The sequence below is a fragment of the Dicentrarchus labrax genome, unplaced genomic scaffold (assembly GCF_905237075.1).
Source record: "Dicentrarchus labrax unplaced genomic scaffold, dlabrax2021, whole genome shotgun sequence".
NCBI lineage: Eukaryota > Metazoa > Chordata > Actinopteri > Moronidae > Dicentrarchus > Dicentrarchus labrax.
The window spans coordinates 19012479-19033658 of record NW_026136702.1 but is presented as its reverse complement, the minus strand read 5'-3'; the positions used below and the strand labels follow the sequence as shown (position 1 = coordinate 19033658).

Genomic DNA, 21180 nt, shown 5'->3' with positions numbered 1-21180 from the left:
CATTAAGACTACCTGGGTAGCCTGGTGGTCATAATGTTCTGCAGCCCCAAACACAACAAACTGCGATGCGCCTTCTCTGACACCTTTTCTATCAGAACCAGAACCTCAATATACACCGATCAGCCATAACATTATGACCGATCTGTGTATATTGAGGCCCAACTGTGCTTTGATTTCACTGACTCATGATCAGTTTACAGTGGCCAGTATGGGCTGAATTTTAGAACAAGCAAGGGGCCTAACTGGTTCTGAACCATACAAATGTGACAGGTGAGCTTTTTTTAATCTCAGGACAATTTTATTTGATTAACCAATTAACACCTCAACAGGTGTTAATTTCAAATATTTTTGGTCTCCGTGATTTATTTTTATTGGACTAATGGACTGGTTAATATTTTAACATTGAACCCAGGTTGATTTCCTGTGATTATTGATTATGAAAAACAAAATTGTTACACAAGATCATACATGATTAATTCAGCTGCTCTACATGTTTCTTTTCGTATCATCATACTGACTTAAAGATAGACCTCCGCCATTAATACACTTTGTAGTTATGGAAAAGACCCAATTCATCCCTCTGCCCCCAGAACTCTCAGTCACACCCCACTCCTGCTTCTCTTGCTCTCTCCCCTACCTCCGCCTCTTTTGTAAGTTGTAAAGCAAGCAGTGGTTGACAAATGACACCGGTGGAAAAGGCAGTCATTGTGCCTCAATGTGAGAGGAGGTTTTTTTCTTTCTTTCTTTTTCTGTATTTTACTTTTCTCCTTTTTCTATCCGGGGGGAGGGAGGGAAAGAGGTGAGTGTGAATTGGTTAATGTGTTCCATTCACCAGACATTATACACAGGTTCAATAAAGCAGGAATCTGCTCTATACGCTGGGACCATTGTGCCATTGAGGGCGGCTAAAAAGGCCTCGAACAAGCCTCCCTGGAAAAAAATAGCCCTCAGCACCACTCCAGTAGAGAGCAGAATAGAATAGGAGCGAGCAGGAGAAATCACATATGCAATGTAGAGAAGATTGGGGGGTTTGAGGTGGAGGAGGTTGATTCTTACACATATCACAAGTGTTGTAATGTTGCTGAGTTGTGAATAACAACAACTGTTGCACTCAGTGTACATGGAACCTCAGCCAATCTTTGAAAAATATGATCCTGCTTTTGTGAGTGTAACATTTGAAGAATTGCAAAGAAAAGGGACGAAGCTGTCAAATGTGATGATTAGATTTATTTATAACTGAAAATCTTCTCCAGCATGAAAGAAACGCCACTACTGCAGGCTTTAGATTATCTTTAATGGCGAAAGCTGAATTTGAGAGGGCCCTGACCTTTCTTTCTTACAAGCTACATTCTCTGTATCTCCGTGTCTCCTTTCTAACAAGACACTCCTCTGCTCACATTAATTAAATCAAGTCTTCAGTAGGCTACTTACGCACAATTCCCACCCTCCGGTCCTCGCCACAGACCTCTCTGATTAGGCCGGCCCCTGTCATGCATATTCACATCGCTGCAGTGACAGCCTTTTAACGAGCTCTTACCTAATCACAGGAAACAATGTTCATCCTGTTCTTTTTATTCCTCCTTTTCTCATTTCCTTTCATGCGTCTTTGCCTTTCATCTTCCCTGATCCCCGCTGATATTAGACGGGCTTGATGGTCGGATGGAGAGAACGATGGGAGAGGCACAAGTGCGGCTCGTCCCTAAATAAACTGCAATTCAGAAAGTGACTTGAACACAGAAGACAAGTTCAGTTCTATCTCCTCCCTTTCCCTCCTCCTCCTCTCCTTCTTTCTCCTCCTCCTCCCCGCCTTTATACATGTACGATAGACAAATTGGATTAGCAGCTATTGGATTAAATTGGCAAAATGGTTGGATAAGAAATGAGATGAACGTGCTGTGATCACAGCTTTTAATGTTTTTCTCTTTCTGTCTCATTCATTTTCCCCTTTATCCAAGCTGCTGCCTTCAAGGAACAGAGAGAAGTTTTGCTAGTACAGACAAATGTAGGATTTCCTGCTTATCTATTTACCACATTTTATATTGTTTAAACTAATACATGTAGTCTGTAAGTGGCCTGGTGGTCTAACGGTCAAAAGGCTGTTCCATAACTAGAAGGTCAAAGTATGACCCATGTGACTTAAAGCAATTAGTCAATTTATCGATTAGTTGAATGACAGAAAATAAATTGAGAACAAATGTTTTAATCAGTTAATCTTTTAAGTAGTTTGTTGAGCAAAAATGTCAAATGTGAGGAGTTTCTTCTTATCACTGGTTGATAGAAATGTAAATTAAACAACTTTGGGTTTTGGTTGCTCGGACAAAAGCAGCAATTTAAAGACATTACCTTGGTGTCTCGGAATTTGTGAGGGTCATTTTGCCACTTTCTGATGAAAAGATTAATTGACAGTGAACTGACAATGAAAATGATCATTGATTGCAGCCTTACTGCAGCAGTGCACCATCAGTGGCTGCTTTAATCACCAAGGAACAATAAAGTGTGCATACTTAAGACAATTAAACCCTTCAAACTTGTTGTGTTGGCATCAAACTGTGTCTGTAAACTGAGGCGCTCTACCTGCTCTGTAGATTCCCAAGTCCCTTACAAACTCCTGTGTGAAATACGAGAAATTAGTTTTAATTTAATTTTTTCATTTAAGTTTTAAAATCTTATCTTATTTCTGGTTGTATGTCTGGCATGCTTAGCAAATTAAAAGTCAATTAAAAAAACGGTCAAATGAATCAGTATTTACTCACTAAAACTACTCCTTGCATGCATTTAGTAAGACCTAGCATAGTAACATTACACACTTAATTAAAAACCAGCACAGGCCAGCAGCAGCAGCAGTTTGACCACCTCAGGGTGGGTTTCATTATTCCTATCTACACTGAATGGAACAGGGGCCAAGATAGCTATCTTAATCTTATTTGGCTATAGAGGCTCACTCTGTCTTTTCACCCCATCTTTCCTTCTTTCCCTTTCTCTCACTCTCTGTCTCTCCCATGGATGCATACAAACACAGATTGACCCTTTCTAACCAGCCTTTCTTTATACCTGAAGGATAACAGTCCCCCTCCACACATGGCAGTTTGTGTCATTGTATTCTCAGTTCTGTGAGTGAGTGAGACAGAGAGAGAGTGAAACAAGAGAAGAGGGAGACAGGCAATCAGATAGAGGGGTTGTCGGGATGTGTGTATCAGTTGTATCTTGTCTGTGTGTGTGTATATGTGTGTCTCAGTCGATTGTATCTTGTGTGTTTCTCACCATCGCAGCCACATTGATAGCTGAGGTAACACCAAACATGATATTAATGACGATAAAGTTACTGTAGGTAGGGAAACCCTGTGTATCTCCATCAGACATATTTCACTAATCCTTTGATGTCCTGATCAAACATTGTACCAAAGCCAAACTTACTGCTTCAGTCTCCACAGATTTTGGCCTGTTTTAGCTCTGCCCTGCTCTGTGTTGAGCACTGAGAAATGGCGTGTAAGGCAAGCAGCAAGACCCAGAATGCAACCTGCCAAACTGCCAGATGCTTTGATCCAAGATGGCCCCCTGAGAGCCAGCATGGATCCACAGATTCTCAGAGCCAAGGCTGGATTCACAGACACAGTGTCAGTGGTGCTTGCCAGGGATATTTACACCATTTGTCTTCATACAACACAACGTTCACCAGTTTTTTTTCCCTCTGTTGTTGTCACTCTTAACATATGCCATTTGGTGGGCGAGCTCATCACAGTACAGCCAGTGGATACATTTTTAGAAAAAAGGGTTGTCTCAGTGGGAATCAAACCCTGCATTAGAGCCCTAATTTATGGATTGAGCAACAGAGTGCAGCTCTTAATAATCGTCTACATATATAACACTGAAACAGCCATTTTACCTAAAAAAAAAAGTATGTAAATAAATTAATTAATAAAACCTCAAAGGAGAGAATAATCTATTATGAAAATAATTAATAAACTAAAAAATAAACTTTTTACTGTACCAAGATGTATTTTTTGAATACCAAAAAAACACAATAAGAAAATAATTGCGACGTTCTCCACCATCTGATGAGCAGGTTCTCATCTTTGCAGTTGTCCACTGTAAGATGTGTCTTGTATTTGTCAATGGGTATTAAAGAACTTTAGTTCCCATACATAAATGGTAGACCCAGTTAATGTTACTCAACTGAGACAGTAAACGCTGCAGACACACCTCCGTTTCTTCAAGAGTCAGGTAGTATCTGGAGGTCAGAGTTCAACTCTAGGAGGTTGAGTGAAAGGAAGAGGTTGCTGAGCAGCTGTCCTGTACCACTCGTCCTCCCTACATCTCTCCATCCCCTCCTTTCTTTCTCTGCTTTCAAATCGCTCACCTGCTTGCCCTTATTCCCTGCTTCACTCCCTTCCTCCTTCAGTCATCCCACATCCCCTCCACATTCACCGCTTTCCCTTCATCTCTCCTTTCTCCTTCCTTCTTCCATTTCTTTCCTCTTTTTTTCCTCCCTGCTCTACTTTATCCTACCTCCCCTACCTTTACCCTGACCTCCCTGCCTTTCTCTCTTCGCTCTCCTACTTTCCTTTCTCTCCCTCCCTTCGCCTCCCCTCCCTTCTTTCATAAAATGCGGCTGGTGGTTGGCTGGTAGCTGCTGGCTGGCTAGCGGTGGGGGATATAGCTTTATAATCCCTCCTCGTCTTCCAGCCCGCCTCGCCACAATGTCACAGGAGCTTAATATTTGCCATTATTATTTGCTTGTTTTATTTGACTTCGAGGCAGCACAATGACCTGTCAGCGCCGGCTTTATCCCCCCTCCGAGTGTCGTCCGTTTCAAAGTTGACTACAGTAATCCACAAGCCCCCGATTCCGCTAAATCCTGAAGCTTTCTTTCATTCGCTCGTTCTTTTTTTTCTCTCTCTCTCGCTCCCCCCTCCCAGCTCCACCCTCCTAAATGAAATTACATACATCTGCTGGCTCAGAGTATCACAAATGTCCACACACTCACCGGTGTCCGCGCACACATCCACGCGCCTGCCTTTTGTCGTGAATGACGCAGCGGCCCAGTACTCCCTCTTCTCTGCAGTGAGTGGTGGTGTGTGTGTTTGATTGAAGACGACAAATTTCTCTGGGATTTCTCCTCTCCTGAGCAGCTGAATCTGTCATTTATGCACAGATTGTGATCATTTTCAGGTGCCCATAAAGCACTAAACCTATTTTCTTTATGTCTATATTGTATTGAAGGTGTTATACAATAAGTCATACAGTAGAAACATGAGTATAATGAGCTTGAAACACTACTGTTCACTGATGTCTGACTCTATCAAAAAGGGGCGCAAATGAAAGAAATGTCAAATTCCTGTTCAAGTATGAAAAAATATAGAAAATCAGAACTTGGAAAACATGTCGTTCTTCCACTGTACAGCACACCAGTGCCGGTCTTGTTATTCAGAGGACCCTCAATTAATAAATAAGTGGTATGAAATGTCTTCTTAGTGTTAATTCTGTTATGATGCCTGTCGTAGCTTCCCAGCTATTAAACCTCCCTCTTGAGAAAGGGAGAAAAAAACAGCGAGAGATAATAACATAAGCCCTAAGAAGATCTTTCATCTCGCGTCCTCTGTTTTCATCCATTTCTTCTCTTCACAGTCGTACTAAGTGTCAGATTAATGCTGCTGTCGCTGTTTAAATGGCCTCCAGTGCCACAAAGCTCCTAGACATAAACAGTGCAAAGTGAACTGACCACGGCAGAGTTTATTTACACAGTGACGGAGAGAGAGAAAGAAAGAAAAAACAAATATGAAAACAAAACGGAATTTAATAGTATTTTATAATAATCTATGTTGGCTTTAACACACATGGATACATAGTCCATCCTGTAATTTTATTGTTGTATTAATCAGGAAAGACTCCTCCCTCCAACAATTACATATAATCACATATGTCAGTTTTAGATTCTGTAATTAGTTGTTGTAGTAGAATATTTTTCTTAGGGCAATAATGAAACGTGTTAATTCATTTAAAGGCCCAGTTCTGTCACTTTAACTACATAAATGTGGTATAAATTCATATAGAAATTCAAGATTTTGTCGTAATGATACCAAACCAGCTTTTTTGTGTTTGTCTCCAGTTTGGAGATTGAAATTAACAGCCTATTGTCCTGCTGTTTAACAACCTCATTAATTTAAAAATCTATTTATCATCACCAGAAAACTTTAATAGATTATAGTTATTATTATAATAATACGTTTAGCTTGCTAGTCTCTACATTGAAAGACATGTAAATCAAATTTTGAGTAATAACATGTTCCAGATCACATGCAAAACTGTTGTTAAATAACCCCTTAATAATTGGTCTTCAAATCACTAAAACTACAATCTAAATGATTATTTTATAAATATATTAAATATTTTTATCAGGATCACCTGATTTCATTAAACTGAGGCCTCCAAGAAGCCCAGCTGTTGTCAAACACACAGATCCTCCTCCAGTCTTTATTCCAGACTGACCGATGTTTGCGGTTATATGGCTAGCATTTGAAGGTTTCCAGTCACTGTATCAGTTGTGCGCATCCTATTGTACCCTGTAAGTAAGTTACAGCATAGAGTTTTAGCCCCAGGCGTGGGCAAAGCTTACATTAGCCATGCATCTGAGCCTTGCTAGCTCTCCGTGTGTTGAGCAGGTATTACACGAGCGTCAGAGAGTACCAGAGACGTGTTTTTTTGAAGGCCCGCTGAGTGATTGGTGGGATATGTATTGCCCTACAGTGAGAGGCTCCACTCTGTAAAGGCGCTCGACGGTAATCGCTGAGTTAATCCCGCCCCGGTTGAAGCCGTATTGACGTTGTGAAGACATGGTGTGAAGTATGTGAATGATTACACAAGGAACATAAGCAAGCAGTGTATTTACACACACACACACACACACACACACACACACACACACACACACACACACACACACACACACACACACACACACACACACGCACATACAGTAAATATCTGGTGGACATACTGACTCTGCAGTGGCAAATAGACTTAACGGAGTCGTTTATCTGCATCATCTCTTTCATGTGTATACTGTACGTTTGTACACACTATGCTCTAATTTAGTTGTTTACAGAGGGTGGTAGAAAGTGACCTTTTATCTATTAGGCAGATTTTACAGTAACTGATGTTACTCCTCCTTAACGGCTACATTTATGGCTTTAAGGGTGGAGGGACCTGAGGAATAAATATAAACAGCTTCTGATATTATTTATAAATGGTATACTATCATGTGTGTAACTCTGTGTGTTTGTGCTGTTTTTTCAGGCAACAACAAGGAGGAAGAGGAGGCCATGATGCAGGAGTGGTTCATGTTGGTCAACAAGAAGAATGCACTCATCAGGAGACAGAACCAGCTCTCTCTGCTGTATGTATCCTAGGGACTAACTGTTTTACTGTACCATAAGCTGTTTACATTTGCCTTATCTTTCTGTTTAACCAGTGGCCTTAACATGTAGGTCATTTTATGCTAATTAACACTGCACCAACTATCCCTTTTCAAGAACTCCTTTAATTATTTAAAATGCATTTTTACAGGATTTTGCTGTTTTATTTTAAATCTTAACTACTATTAGCATCTGTTTGTTTTCCTATATTTTCCATGCAATGAGAAGCATTAAAAACCCACACACTTCTGTTCAAGCATTAGATCAAACTCATTGAAGCCACACGGGGTGGGAGTGTGCTCTCCACTCCATTCACCCCCTCTGTCTATCTGCTCATTGATTTACATGTGGACGGGATATGAAATCAATAGAAATGTGGCAATCGCCACTCTATCGCTAGTCTCTTTGTATGTGGTCAGCTGCTACAGGTGGAGACACACATACACGCTGCCTTTTTTTCTTCGTTCGCGGCTGTTGGGATTTCAAAGTGTGCAAGTGGAGGAGAGATTGAAGTATTCATAATCACATTATATCGTGGGAAAGGGGAGGCTTTTAAAGTGGCCAATTGACAGAAGGGCTGATTATTAGCCCTTTCTGTTCTCTCTTTGTGGAGGCGAAGAGAAAAGGCTCCTGTGAAGGACAAATTCTATTAGGGACCGAATAAGCTCATTTTTTAATATGGCTGAAAGAGGAAAGAATTCAATTTGTGCTGCATACACACACGGACACACCACATATACCCATGCATACACACATGTGGACCACACACACTCATGGCATGTCCATAGATACACGTACATGTCTTTGTCTTTTTCATTTTCCTTCTCCTTTATTCCTCACGTCATTCTGTGGTCTGTATTTTCACCACCTTTCCTTTCTCTGTATATTCCCTTTTTGTTTCCTCACACACAAACACACACACACACACACACACACACATTCACCCAGGGCTGTGTGAGCGCAGTATGTGTATCAGTTATGTGCAGTAGATTAATGCGAAGCTGGAGAAGGTTCAGGCGAGTAGCTGAATCAATGTTTATTGCAGGTTTCTTTAAGTGCTTAATGATTTAGTCATTAACATATTGATGAACTTTGTTGTGTGTGTGTTTTTTTTCCTCTCTCTCTCGTTCTAACTTGCCACAGGGAGAAAGAGCACGATCTGGAGAGACGCTTCGAACTGCTGAACAGAGAGCTGAGAGCAATGCTGGCCATCGAGGGTAAGACACACACACAAGTACACACTCTGGAGGTCTTAGGATTTAATATTGTGTCTGCAGGTATCAGACAGTAGAGATGTGCCATGTCTCTGATCTGTTTCACGTCACAACAAAATCTTACTTGTACATTTTCTCTTAACTTGACACCCAAATAGTTCCATTTAAATTAATGAAATATCCCAAATGATTTAAAATAATCTACTGGATTATGATACTGTTTGCAAAAGTGAAGCAGAATAACCAACAATATGTCATGTAGTCAGTTTTCATAATGTAGTTGGCATTGCATTGTGCTCTCCCAGTGGCTGGCTGGGTCACTAATTTACCAGTCAGATATAATTTTTTGATAATGGCTACTAGGGATGACAAACAACAACACTCAAAGTTAATTTCCATTTTCTGGTGATAAAAGGAAGGTTACATCTACTGTCATAGTTGTTTGAGTTCTAGTAAAGTGATTAATCTTTCTCCACCTCTATTGTTTTCAGGAGTCTGTGTTATGTTTTGTCCAGCTGTTGACCAGCCTTCATTGAGAGCCTAAAGCAGGATGATTTGAATTCTGCGTTGGCTTCTTGATAAGGATTAAGATGCGAGCTTGCGAGGGATTTCACTCCCTGATACTTGATCAATGCTATCTGTTTCCTAGCTAGACCCTGACCAGCCAATGCCTGATTTGAAATCTAGCCGCAGCCACATCAAGAGACGGTTTGCGAAAAAAAAAAAAAAAACAGTTATATTATTGAAAGCTTGTTAACTATACCGCAGCCAGAAAAGCAGCCATTGTGTCGTATCAAAGTTGTCAGGGGGCCAGGGAAGTTTAATCCCCTTCGACGGCGTCCTCTTTGGCAAAATGAACCTTTTGCCAATCAATGCTAATTGATTTTGCTATTCGACATTGACCACCCCCCCCACCCCCTTTCTCCTCACAGCCTTCGGACACCCATTGTAATTTCAGCGGGCACCTGATAAGGTACCTGGTCCATAATAAATCAATTGTAATTAGCAAGAAAGGAGGTGGGGCAGACAGGAGGGGGGTGAGGGGGAGAGCAGACATGCGTAGCCAAGCAGCAGCGGCAGACGGTGCCACGCTGCCTGCGTCCAGGTTGATTTCCTCTGTCTTCACCCGGCCATTTTATTTATTTATATTTATTGAGCTGCAGTGTGTCCACAGCTTGAGTCAAATGGGAGGATTTCTGTTTTTCTGGTTCATATAGCAGTTTGTGTGTGTTAGTGAGTTTGCTGTGTTTTTTTATTTTTTGTTTTACTGAGCTGAAATGTGTGAAAGTCTGCTTTTGTCTTTTTGTGGTGTTTGTGTGTGGTGGTGGTTGGGGGGGGTTAACCTGTGCTTCTGTAAGTGCATATTTCTTTATATATCGGACATATATCATGTGGCTGTGTGTGTGTGTGTGTGTGTGTGTGTGTGTGTGTGTGTGTGTGTGTGTGTGTGTGTGTGTGTGTGTGTGTGTGTGTGTGTGTGGAAGTGAGAGAGCAGAGATAGTGTGTGAGGTGGAGAGGTGGTGTGTGTCTTGTCACCGCGCTCCTCTCTGCCTTCATGTGGACTTGTTGGATTTGCAGCCGACTAACTTATCAGCCGGCCTTATTTTCCTCCCTTAGGGAGGCACTTAACATTCACAGGCTCTACCTTTCTGTAGCAGCCACAGATAGTTCTGAGCTGCTGGGAAGAGAGCTGTGTGTGTGTGTGTGTGTGTGTGTGTGTGTGTGTGTGTGTGTGTGTTGGTTTGTGTGTGTGCGTGCGCGCGCGTGCATGTGTGTGACAGAGTGGATCTGTTGGTCTCCGTTTGTCTGCATCTGCGTGTTTACATCTCACAGGTGTGTTGTGTGTCCACCTGTGTGACTGTAATTTTCCATGTGTGTGTATATATATGTCTGTGTGTGTGTGTGTGTGTGTGTGTGTGTGTGTGTGTGTGTGTGTCTCAGCAGCCATCTCCCTAGCTCTTATTTGGTGCTTGGGCAGGTCCATTGAGCGATGGCCGGGCGTGCGAGTAATTGCTGATTTGGTTGGCCAGTCGATGACACAGAGAGAGAGAGAGAGAGAGAGAGATGCACTGTGAGTCCGAGCAGAGATAGAAAAAAAACACACACATCACTAAGATACACCTGCCATGACACACACACCCTGCTGAGAAAAATATATATACCTGCAATAATACACACACACACCACTCTCCCTCTATCTCTTCTTCTCAGCCGACCCACATAGTTGTATATTAGACCTCAGTCTTCATCATTTACGGTCAGTGTGTGCTACAGCTAACTGGCTAACAATGCTAACAGTTCCCATCTATTAAATCTATTAAAATATTGGCTGTCCAGTGGCAGCAGATTCAGATCATTTTGTTAAAAAGAAGGAGATAATAGGTTAAGTAGCTGGTTTTAGCTACTTGACCCAGTCTCTCTAAATGCTGCAGACTCATGATGTTTTCTTCTGCGTTGTATTGCTGACTTGAGCTGCATGACACTCAGGCACATGAGAGGGAGGATGAGAGGAAGAAGAGTGCTTTGAGGTGGAAAGAGGAGTCAGGAGGAGAGGATTTCTCTGAAATCAACTCTGAAGCTGAGATTTTACTAAACAACAATTCCTTTAAACTTTTCTTAGATTATTTTTCTGAGTTTTTTTTATCGTGATAAAACACTTTATTATTTATTTGCATAGAAGGAAAGTAAATAAAATAGTTGATATATACAGATGCAAGAAAACGGTAAAATCCCACAAATAGAGAGCAAATAATATTGTGAATTCAGTAATGGGTCACAACTCTGGGTGGCCATATTACTGAAATCATTACAGTTTCTGAGCTTTAGCGTCAGGATAAAGGAAAAAGAGAAAAGAAGTATATATGATTTACTTTAATAACTGTATAACCTCAAATCCCAGTGCAGGATTGAGCCAGTGTTTCTCCATAAGCACAATGTTAAAATAAGTTCTCAGAGTTTGATTGAAACTAAAACAGTTGGGGCGGCTGTCAGGACAGCGTTGATGTTTATGAGCATGCTCAGTGATAACCACCTCCTTGTACCTTCTTGGTGTGATGCCAGGCGGGAAAATGCCATCTGTATGCCACACTCTCATCTCCCTGCCACAAAATTGATCCACTATGCCCTCTTTATCTGCTTACTGATTCACACCTTTGTATGCACACACACAAAACTGTGTCTTGGCTCCCTTCGAGGACCTGTGTGTGTGCGTGTGTGTGTGTACGTGCATGTTTTAAAGTGGACGCCCTCTCGCCATCTAAAAGGGATTTATGCATAGCCGGGTCCCAGAGTTTTTCCTGTTACGGTTTGATATGATAAGCTTTTTTATATGTTTAAAATCAATATGTAATCCTATGCAGGAGCTTATCCCTCTCCACACCCCCGACACACACACACACAAACACACACACACACACACACTTCCCATTTGTAAATCTATTTGGGCTTTGTAACACATCGGGGCGGCGTGCTACAGACCCTGATTGATTAGGTGCACTGTGGAATCCTATCACATGGGTGACTTTTGATGATGTCGCCAACTCTTTCAGGGTTGCTAGTTGACTGGAACCACCGATAACGAGTATCCTCGTTCCACGAGTTGTCGGACTTGAGTTTTGGGGAATTTAGGAAAATAATGTATTTGCATTAAGCTTGTTTGTGCTGCTTTTTAGGCTGTTTTTCATTCAGGTTGCAAGATAAAACATGTACTTAGTTTAAATGTACACACTGACTTTGTGTTCTCCAGGATGGTAGAACAAGTGCTTCCTGTAGTGTAGCTAACATGATATTATATGCTGGTTGTTGTCACATATGGTGGAACAGGTGTTGAAATTGTGCATTTTAGTTTAGATTCATGCTTCAGGTTCTGGATCGTAGACTGTTGTCTGATGTGTCTTAAAAAGTTAGAGGTGGGTTTGCTGCTGACTCTGTGTCTCAGAAACTAACTTGTTTCAGTTATTAGCAGCTATAGTGTCTCATAAAAGTTTTCATATGAATCAGTTTGTGAGTCAGGAGGGTTGATAACTCACATAGTTGCCTCCAGTGATTTAAAGTTGTTGATTGTAACCTTCAGTGTCCTGGAATTAAACAGTAAGGCTACCGAAATGCAGGACTGAGGGAACTAAGGGAAGATGTCACCCCATACAGTGTGGCTCATTCATCAGTTTTCCTGTTAAAGCACAATTAGTCATAATTAGAGGGAAATAACAATTTGATCAGTCCTGGATTAAATACATTTTTGAGAATTAAATCACTAAACTTTTGTGTTTCAGTTTTCAAAGTTCGCATGTGACGTGACAGATAATCAACGTCCCGCTGTTGAGATAGTTTGTATTTATCAGCCATTTTCTCCCGCCTGTCGACTTTCTTCTCCTCTGGTGACACTTTTTGTCTCTTGACTCCACTTGGCTCTCTGCCAAAACTAGCTTTTGGAGGCCTTTTACACAAGAACAAAAGGTAGAGAGCAGAGACGATGAGAAAAAAACAACAACAAAGAAATGAAGGGGAATAAGTTTATAGTTTGTGTTTATCGTCGTAAATGTCTGCAGAGCGTTGTCTCTGCACATATGAAGCTTTGGATCGGATCCTTTGATTTCACATCATTGTGTGTGTGTGTGTGTGTGTGTGTGTGTGTGTGTGTGTGTGTGTGTGTGTGTGTGTGTGTGTGTGTGTGTGTGTGTGTGTGTGTGTGTGTGTGTGTGTGTGTGTGTGAGACAGAAAATGAGAGAGACAGACAGTTAGACACATGTAGGACGGTCTCTCCTCGCTTTGAGAGAACGGGGCTTTGGACCAGTTTGCTCTCTTGAATAAATTTAGCGTCGGAGAGACCGGGTGGGGAGGGGTTCATGGGGATTTGAACCAGCGCATTCTTGTGTGCCTTGTGCAGACTCACATGGTTACCGTTGGCGTGCACGGCGAGGGTTATCTGAATACGCACCCACCATGTGAGTTGTACACACTCCTCTAAGTCTTTAACCTCTCTCTCTCCCTCTCTCTGATGGGGGAGGCGGGGTTTACTCGGACAGGGTGGGGGGGTTGATGCTGAGTGGCTGCAGGGTGTTTTGTTTGTTCCTGGGTGTCTGGTTACCCAGCCTGCCCTGCTCTGGTGTTGCCTGGTCACGTCTCTCATCGGCTCTCTTTATTGTTTACCTTCCTAATGAGGGGGGCGGGACTGTGCGACATGTGATTGACAGCAGTGTGCTTCCCCCCTCCTCCGTAACCCGCCACCACCGCCACCCGTCCCCGGGTCGACCAGGACTTTGGCTTCTTGGCTGATGTGCTCTGAAGGACGAGTGCAGGATCAAGACCAAAGATTTTTATTTCTTTTTTTTACATACCTCTCTGTTTCTGTGGGAAGTTTTTTTTTCCCCCTTTTTCTGAACCCTCCTCTTGTGGGCCGGCCTTGTCGAGAGAGGATTGTGGGAGTTATGGCAGATATGGATACACACATTCCTGTCTCGCAATTATCTAAAGATGATGACTCACCTGCTTTTCTTTTCCCTTAACACAATTTGTTGTGATTTCCCCGCTCCCTAAACCACCTCAGTGTCTTTTTTTAAAAATGAAACAAAAACACTTTTCGGATACAGATTTAGACATATTTGGCAGTTATGAACTATTTGTCGACTCTCTCAAAAGCTAGAGGAGAGTAAAATTGCTTCCCTGAGGAAAAAAGGAGGGAGGGAGAGAGAAAGGAAGAGGAGAACGTAGAGAGCCAAATATTGGGACTGTGTTCATTTCGCTCTGTGGTCGACTTCAAAGGGACGAGCGGGGCCAATGAAGACAGCGCAGACCTTTCAGGACAAACACACTGGGCCCAGCGTGACACACACACATACACACACTCACACAAACACACAGCCTGACTGCCGCAATTTGACTCAATGAGGAGGGGGCGAATATTTATTTTTAATAAAGCCACACTTATTTTGGGACTGACATTTTACAACGTTCCTTTTATTCTCAATCAATAGGCGGTTAAATATTGATAGAGGGTTGAAGTTGCCTACGCGCCACAGAAGTTTCACACGTCTCAGCTGTGTTTGAAACCTCTCGGGGATGGAGCAGATTTTTTTCATATGAAACGATGGAGAGTTTTTGAGGGGACACGTTCTCAAACTGATTTGAGGAGTAGTTTGAGATCTCCTGCCTTCCTTTAGCTGTTGGAAAGTGAGAGAGACTGTTTGTCAACCTGAGATGTTTCATCTGAACGGGTTTCAGTGCAGTTGGATTTAAGATGATGCCAAAACTGCATTTTTGTTGTACTGGTAATAAAGTTTAACCTAATTATACACCACAAGCTGTCCGGTTTTACATAAGAAGTAAAAACTGGATTGTTTAAATTGTACAAAAAAGAAGTGAAAAACAACTTGTTGTAATGACATCATTCTTTAAGCACTGTTCGGGGTTTGGGGGTGAGTTTTAGGGGTGAGGGACGGAGGGACGGAGGGAGGGAGGGAGTGTTGCTCCAGTGTTGGGTGAATGTGGAGCCAAGGGCGCCAGGCGGATATTTGAGCCCCAGGGGGAGTGAGTGCTCTCCTGTGGGTATCCCCCCTCCCCTCCAGGGAGAGGCTGAGGGGATTTGGCTCAGGGTCCCACCTGGACCCTGTGGGGCCCTGTGGGGCCCTGCGGGGCCCCTTCCTGCAAAGACCCTGGAGAACTGAGAGACGAGAGTCAGGGGCTCACCTGTTTGTTTGTTTATTTATCTGAGGAACAAACCAAGTGTTGACTTTTAGATGATTGTATTTATTTAGATTTTGGACCATGAAGACTGAAGCCGGTCATTTCTAATATTAAACAAGAGGAAACAAACTTTCACAGAATTTCACACTTTAACCTCAAAAATGGACCAAAACCGAATAATTGTATTACAGTTTATGATAGTTTGAAACTTTATGAGCTAAAATAAAAAAAAATGAAAGGAAAAAGATCAAACATCAAGACAGAACAGAACACAGCAGACACAGTTATACTGTAATAAACTGATCGACAGGAAGTTAAACATACATACACATATTTTTAAATAGGGTTGAGAACTTTATACGAGCAGCATTTTCCTGTGGGAATTCTTCACATATCTTTGTGTGTGTGCATAAGGCTGCAGATTAACATGACAATATCCTTCAAGTGTGTTTGCTCGAGTCAACACATCGTCACTGTGCGCACACACACACACACAACACACACACACACACACAAACACACACACACAACCTGACCTGAGTGTGTTTACACGTCATATCTACACACTCTTCCATACATGGAACTGCTCTGGTGTCCATCTGTACACAGTCCAGCAGGTTAATAAGAGGATGAACTTTTACCAAACTGAGACAACCTGTCCATCATGTGCTATAGTCACATTAAAGTCTCTTCCTTTAATCAGAAGAGCTGAGAGCAGGTGGAGCCACGTCTAAAGTGTTTGAAAAGCAGAAGTGCTCAGAAGGAACATTTCTATTCCCGTTGGATCCGAGTTCATTCAGCATTTTGTAGAAATGTTTTACTTTCAGGTTGGAGTGAGCTGTGAGGTCGTTCAGTCTGTTCTGTCCTGCCGTCCAGAGTTCCTGACAGGACAAGAACAAACAACCTGTGATCCAAAGTGTCTCAAGGTTTATAGAATAAAAACAGTTGTCCTCAGTGTCTCCTGGTCTGAATGGGTTTGTCCCTCTGCTGTCGTTGCAGACTGGCAGAAGACGGAGGCCCAGAAGAGACGAGAGCAGCTGCTGCTGGATGAGCTGGTCATACTGGTCAACAAACGGGACGCACTGGTCAGGGACCTGGATGCCCAGGAGAAACAGTAAGTTACCCACAAATACAGAAAAACACTTCAGCCCCGCAGAGTTCTGTCGGAGTTAGTTTTTCCTCTCAGTCTGGGAATATCCAACCGCCTTTGGTGAGTGTGTGCGAGAGCGTCTGCTGCCTATCTTTAAATTTCCAGAGGTCCCCCAGACACTGCAGACGTAGTGAAAACACATTGCAGGTGATGTTGCGTTCCAGCCAGCCTGCAGCCAGCCTGCATGCACGGCAGCGGAAGCAGCACACCTGCATGGGCGGGATCTCTTCCAGATTGGCGGCACCATCTGCCAACAGGGTGCCAGGCGGGTGAAAGGTCAGCTCTCGGCCCCTGGCGCCCGGCCACTCCGCAGGCGGCACAGCGATGGTTGCCGTGGCACCGACTGTGTTACCTGCGTGTGTGCCCCCACCTCCCCGCTTACCCCAGACGCATCTGACCTTTTGACCTTTGCCCTCTGCAGGGCCGAGGAGGAGGACGAGCACCTGGAGAGGACGCTGGAGCAGAACAAAGGAAAGATGGCCAAGAAAGAGGAGAAGTGTGTGCTTCAATGATTGTCACTTCAGAAAAACACAACCAACAAATGTAGCCGATAAAAGAAATGTATCATCATTATTATAATTATTATTATTATTATTATTATTATTATTTCATAGTGGCTTTCCTAGACATTTCTGTCAGTTATTGGAATCCTGATGTGGTTGTTGTTTTGGTCGTATTAACCGCAGAGACCCTGCGATGCCTTTGCACCAACTTTATACTGACTCAAACTGTCCCACTTACATACAATGTTTTTTATTTGAATTCTCCTTTGCTTTACCAAGAACGGTACTTGTATGTAATATAAATATGTATGAGAACAGAGACCCTGTCAGACAGTGTGATATTTGCATGTAATGATGCAGCTGCACAGTCTTCTCTGTCTGAATGTGGAGACCAGTAGGATTGAGGTACAGCACAACTGGGTTTAATGGGTGGGAATTTTTTTTTTTTTCTTCCCATCATGTTGACAAGATGATGATGACGTTGATGTTTCAGTTGGACTTTTAAAAGGAAAAAAAGAGTTATAATATCAGTCTTTTCAAGCTACTTCATTACTTGACCGTGTGTCTTTTAATTATTTCATTTCAAAGTTTTTACTTGTAAAATATCTTAAAGGGGGAACGCATTACCGTTCATAAATCTTGCATAAATCTTAACTTTCCTATTGCTTTTTTTTATTGTCTTGGCTTGAAAGCAGTTTACCAAAAGAAAGATCATGTTTAAGAAAAAAAAAAATCTCATGTTGTATATTTTCATCACTGCTCTGACCAATAGCTTCCCAAATCCTTTTTTTGTCAGGATTCATGCAGTAAAAAACAAAAAATATATATATTATTTATTGCCGTTTGTCCTTTTAAGCTGCTTGTAAGTGAATCTACCATCACATTTCATTTCATTTGTGCATTTTGCTCAACAACTTTTGGTTTCTATTTATTGTATTCTGAAGAAGAGAAATATGCTTCCACGTGCATCACTTAGAGCTCCACATCTGGTGCAGTTGTCCTTTACATGTTGAACATTTATCTGTTTATTTATTCCAGTGTCATAACCCAAGTCTTCAATAATAAAGTCCTTATGATTTCATACTCCACCAAAGGCAGCGTGTGGCTTATTTTAGACCCTGTGGAAAATAACGCAGATATCTTAAACCTGCAGGTATTTAATCTACACGCATTGAAACGCTTCCATAATTTCTTTAATATCCTAAAGATGAATTTTAACGCAATCGGTGTCCTCAAAGTTATTTTTATTTTTTGGGGGGGCTTTTTATAATTGCACACACACAGTTGTAAAACTTGTAACACTTTGCTTCTTTTTCTCTATTAATTTGTCAATGTTACCTCCAGTTCCACGTGATCCAGATCATATTCCTGATTTTTTTTTTTTTTGTTTCTTTCTACAAAAACTTATTGAAATGCATGCACGCCTTTGGCTGCAGCGCTGCACATAAGTGGCCCCTATCACTGCATTCAGCAGCGAGCGTTGCGTTTAGCAATGCTTATTATTCGGCCCTCTGTTCAATTCCCCTGCGACTGGTGCGTGTTTATAAATTAAAATTGGCGTTCGTTTTTTTTTTTTGTTTGAGGTCGGTGCTGAGCAGGTTCCTCTGAGGAAGATTAGAGAAATCACTTTGTACCGAGCAGATGTTTCTCTCCCTCTCTCTCTCTCTCTCTCTCTCTCTCTCTCTCTCTCTCTCTCTCTCTCTCTCTCTCCCTCCCTCTCTCTTCCTCTCTCTCTCTCTCTCTCTCTGGGCCGCTTCTGTGCGCGCTGGAGACGGGGGACTGAGCTGGAGAGACTCGGTCACCCGCAGCCAGGGATGGAGATGGAAATAAAAACTGGAAGGTCGGAAAAACTATCAATATTAATATGATAATATTAATCACAACCTTAAATTAGCTTTTTTTAGGCTTCAAGTTGTCTGAACGCTCACTGATGTCAAACTAAAATAAACAGTGAAAAATGTCCCTGCAACGAGAATCAGGAAGAAGTGTCTGTGCTTTAACCCTCCACACCAGCCCTGCAGGCAGCCTCCCATCCTCGATTAAAGCAAGAAAATAGGTTGTGACAGCAGACGTCCTCCCCGGCCTTTCTAATACTTTCAAATTAATTTGCTGATTCGTTTCTTCTCTGCTTGGGACCGACCGTACGTGCACATTACGCACTTTACGTCCCCCGAGGCGCTTTGTTTTACTTTGTATTATAGCGCGTTTATCACGGCCGTCTGTAATCTGGAGAATAAAGCAAAGAGCCAAAGCGGTGAAGGACGTTTTGCTCGGTGCCTGTATGTGGCTCTGTGTGTGTGTGTGTGTGTGTGTGTGTGTGTGTGTGTGTGTGTGTGTGTGTGTGTGTGTGTGTGTGTGTGTGTGTGTGTGTGTGTGTGTGGACAACCTTAAAATTATTCACAACACCTGTCACTTCTACATGGATTTAAAGTCATTATATAAATAGTGTGAATATTCCCTGTGTTGTTTTAAAAACTGGCTGATTTTATCCTGACAGAAATAACTGTGCGTAAAACTTTTCCTGAATTTGATTAAAAGTTTTGATGTTTCTTCCTCTTTTTTTTTTTTAATATCAGTTTAAAATGCAATAAAGTTTTTCTCTTCATCTTAATCAGAGCCGGGTTTAGTGAAAATTACATCAATGCCCAATGAAAGAAATCCTTCCAGGTGATGAATCTGATAGCCTATTTTAAAATTTTTTTCTAAATGTTTTTTAGAATAAAGAAATAATAAAAAGACAGAAACAGTCGTGTCTTACCTCTGTGGTGTCGCTCGGGTGTTTTTACTGTCCCTGTTGAAGCAGAAGCAGTGAAAAACATTTGATGTCACTTTCCTATATTTCAGTGAATAAGAGCGGCGCGCTGCGTAAAAAGCGGCGGTGCCTCGGCGCTGCTGTGCTGCTGAGGATCCTTCAGCTGAATGGATTATCTCCTGAGCTTTGATGTCTCCTGGCCTCACCTCACAGGTGCTGAGCGCCGCTCGGCCCTCTGCATTACTTCCTTTCCCCGCCGCCGTCCAAAAACCTGCACCTGAGGGAGCCCGGGTCTCTGCGTGCAGCGCCGGGGCTCCTACAGCACTGTGTTTTATGCATCATCGTTTTAATAAGCACCGACAACATCCCCGCAGATCCCCGCTTCCAATCCTGCCGGCTGAAGGGACAAAACTTTTCCCCCTCCTCTCCTCGCCGCCTAATCCCAGGCTTTACCAGCTCAGCATTAAGAAAATTCAACTGCAATTTGGGATTAGACAAAATACTCTTATTACAAAAGGTTGGTGCAACTTGATAACTTGATACTTGTTCAGGGGTTTATCTCGGGGTCTTACTCACATCGAGAGAGGAGGGGAAAAAAACAAGAAATGTAGGGGAAATGTCAGAATAACCCGACTCTTTTGTGTTGTGTGAGGGCCATATTTGTTGAATGGCCTTTTTGCATAATTTAACGGAGCCTGTGTGTGAGTGTGTGTTTGTGTGTGCAGAGGGAGAGGAGGGGTGATGGTATTTCGGTCAGACCCTCCACGGGCCCACTGACTGCTCGGACTTCAGATGTGGTGGAAATAAAAAGGTGCGTAAAAGTGTTTGACCTCCAGTCAGCATCCAGGGATCACAAACCCAGAACAGTTAACAGTAAAACATGTCAGACATCTTCCCTGCGTACCCCGCCTCTCTTCATCCATACGTCTGGCCACACTCATCATCACTCTGGTTCTAATGTTTCATTTTGCTCTCTGTGCGTAAAAAAAAAAAAACATTAAGGTGCGTTCAGGTGCCCTTATCCTCCACTGTGCTCCTGCCTGTAATAAGCAGAATCACTACAGGCCTCCACACACAACCTCCAACATTACTTTGTTCCCTTTTTTTTTTTTTTTTTTTTTTTGCTCCGCCGACTATTGATGTCTAAGTTTCTCTGTCAAAGTGCTCTCGTGGATGACTTTTAAGTCCCATCGGCCTCCACTTTGATACCCCCCTCCTCACACACACACACACACACACGTAAAAATGTAATTCCCATCCCTGCAGTTCTCTCTCTCTCTCTCTCTCTCTCTCTCTCTCTCTCTCTCTCTCTCTCTCTCTCTCTCTCTCTCTCTCTCTCTCTCTCTCTGAACATTAGCTCGCTTTCAGCTCAGGCCTCATTTACAAAAGTTGATGTTTTTGCAGAGATCCACAAAGGATAGCACAGCCGAGCCGAGCCGTGCTGCATCTCACGCTGGTACACAGGCCG

At 42.5% G+C, this 21180-nt stretch overlaps 1 protein-coding gene and 1 long non-coding RNA gene across 7 annotated transcripts in view; one reads left to right on the top strand and one right to left on the bottom strand.

Moving 5' to 3' along the window:
- ehbp1 (EH domain binding protein 1) overlaps nt 1-18053 on the top strand; it is a 146021-nt gene extending 127968 nt beyond the window's left edge. For all 6 annotated transcript variants that reach the window (XM_051420285.1, XM_051420284.1, XM_051420289.1 and 3 more), the window contains 4 exons: nt 7294-7393; nt 8556-8629; nt 16307-16421; nt 16879-18053. In XM_051420285.1, the coding sequence (XP_051276245.1) occupies nt 7294-7393; nt 8556-8629; nt 16307-16421; nt 16879-16969 (380 nt within the window). In that variant the 3' untranslated portion in view covers nt 16970-18053. The remainder of the gene's footprint in view (nt 1-7293; nt 7394-8555; nt 8630-16306; nt 16422-16878) is intronic.
- LOC127375123 (uncharacterized) lies at nt 15350-20442 on the bottom strand. The gene is made up of 3 exons (XR_007887309.1): nt 19719-20442; nt 16856-16912; nt 15350-16401 (listed from the first exon to the last, which is right to left on the bottom strand). It is a non-coding gene; the product is annotated as an uncharacterized LOC127375123 (long non-coding RNA).
- Nucleotides 20443-21180: the final 738 nt, after the last annotated feature.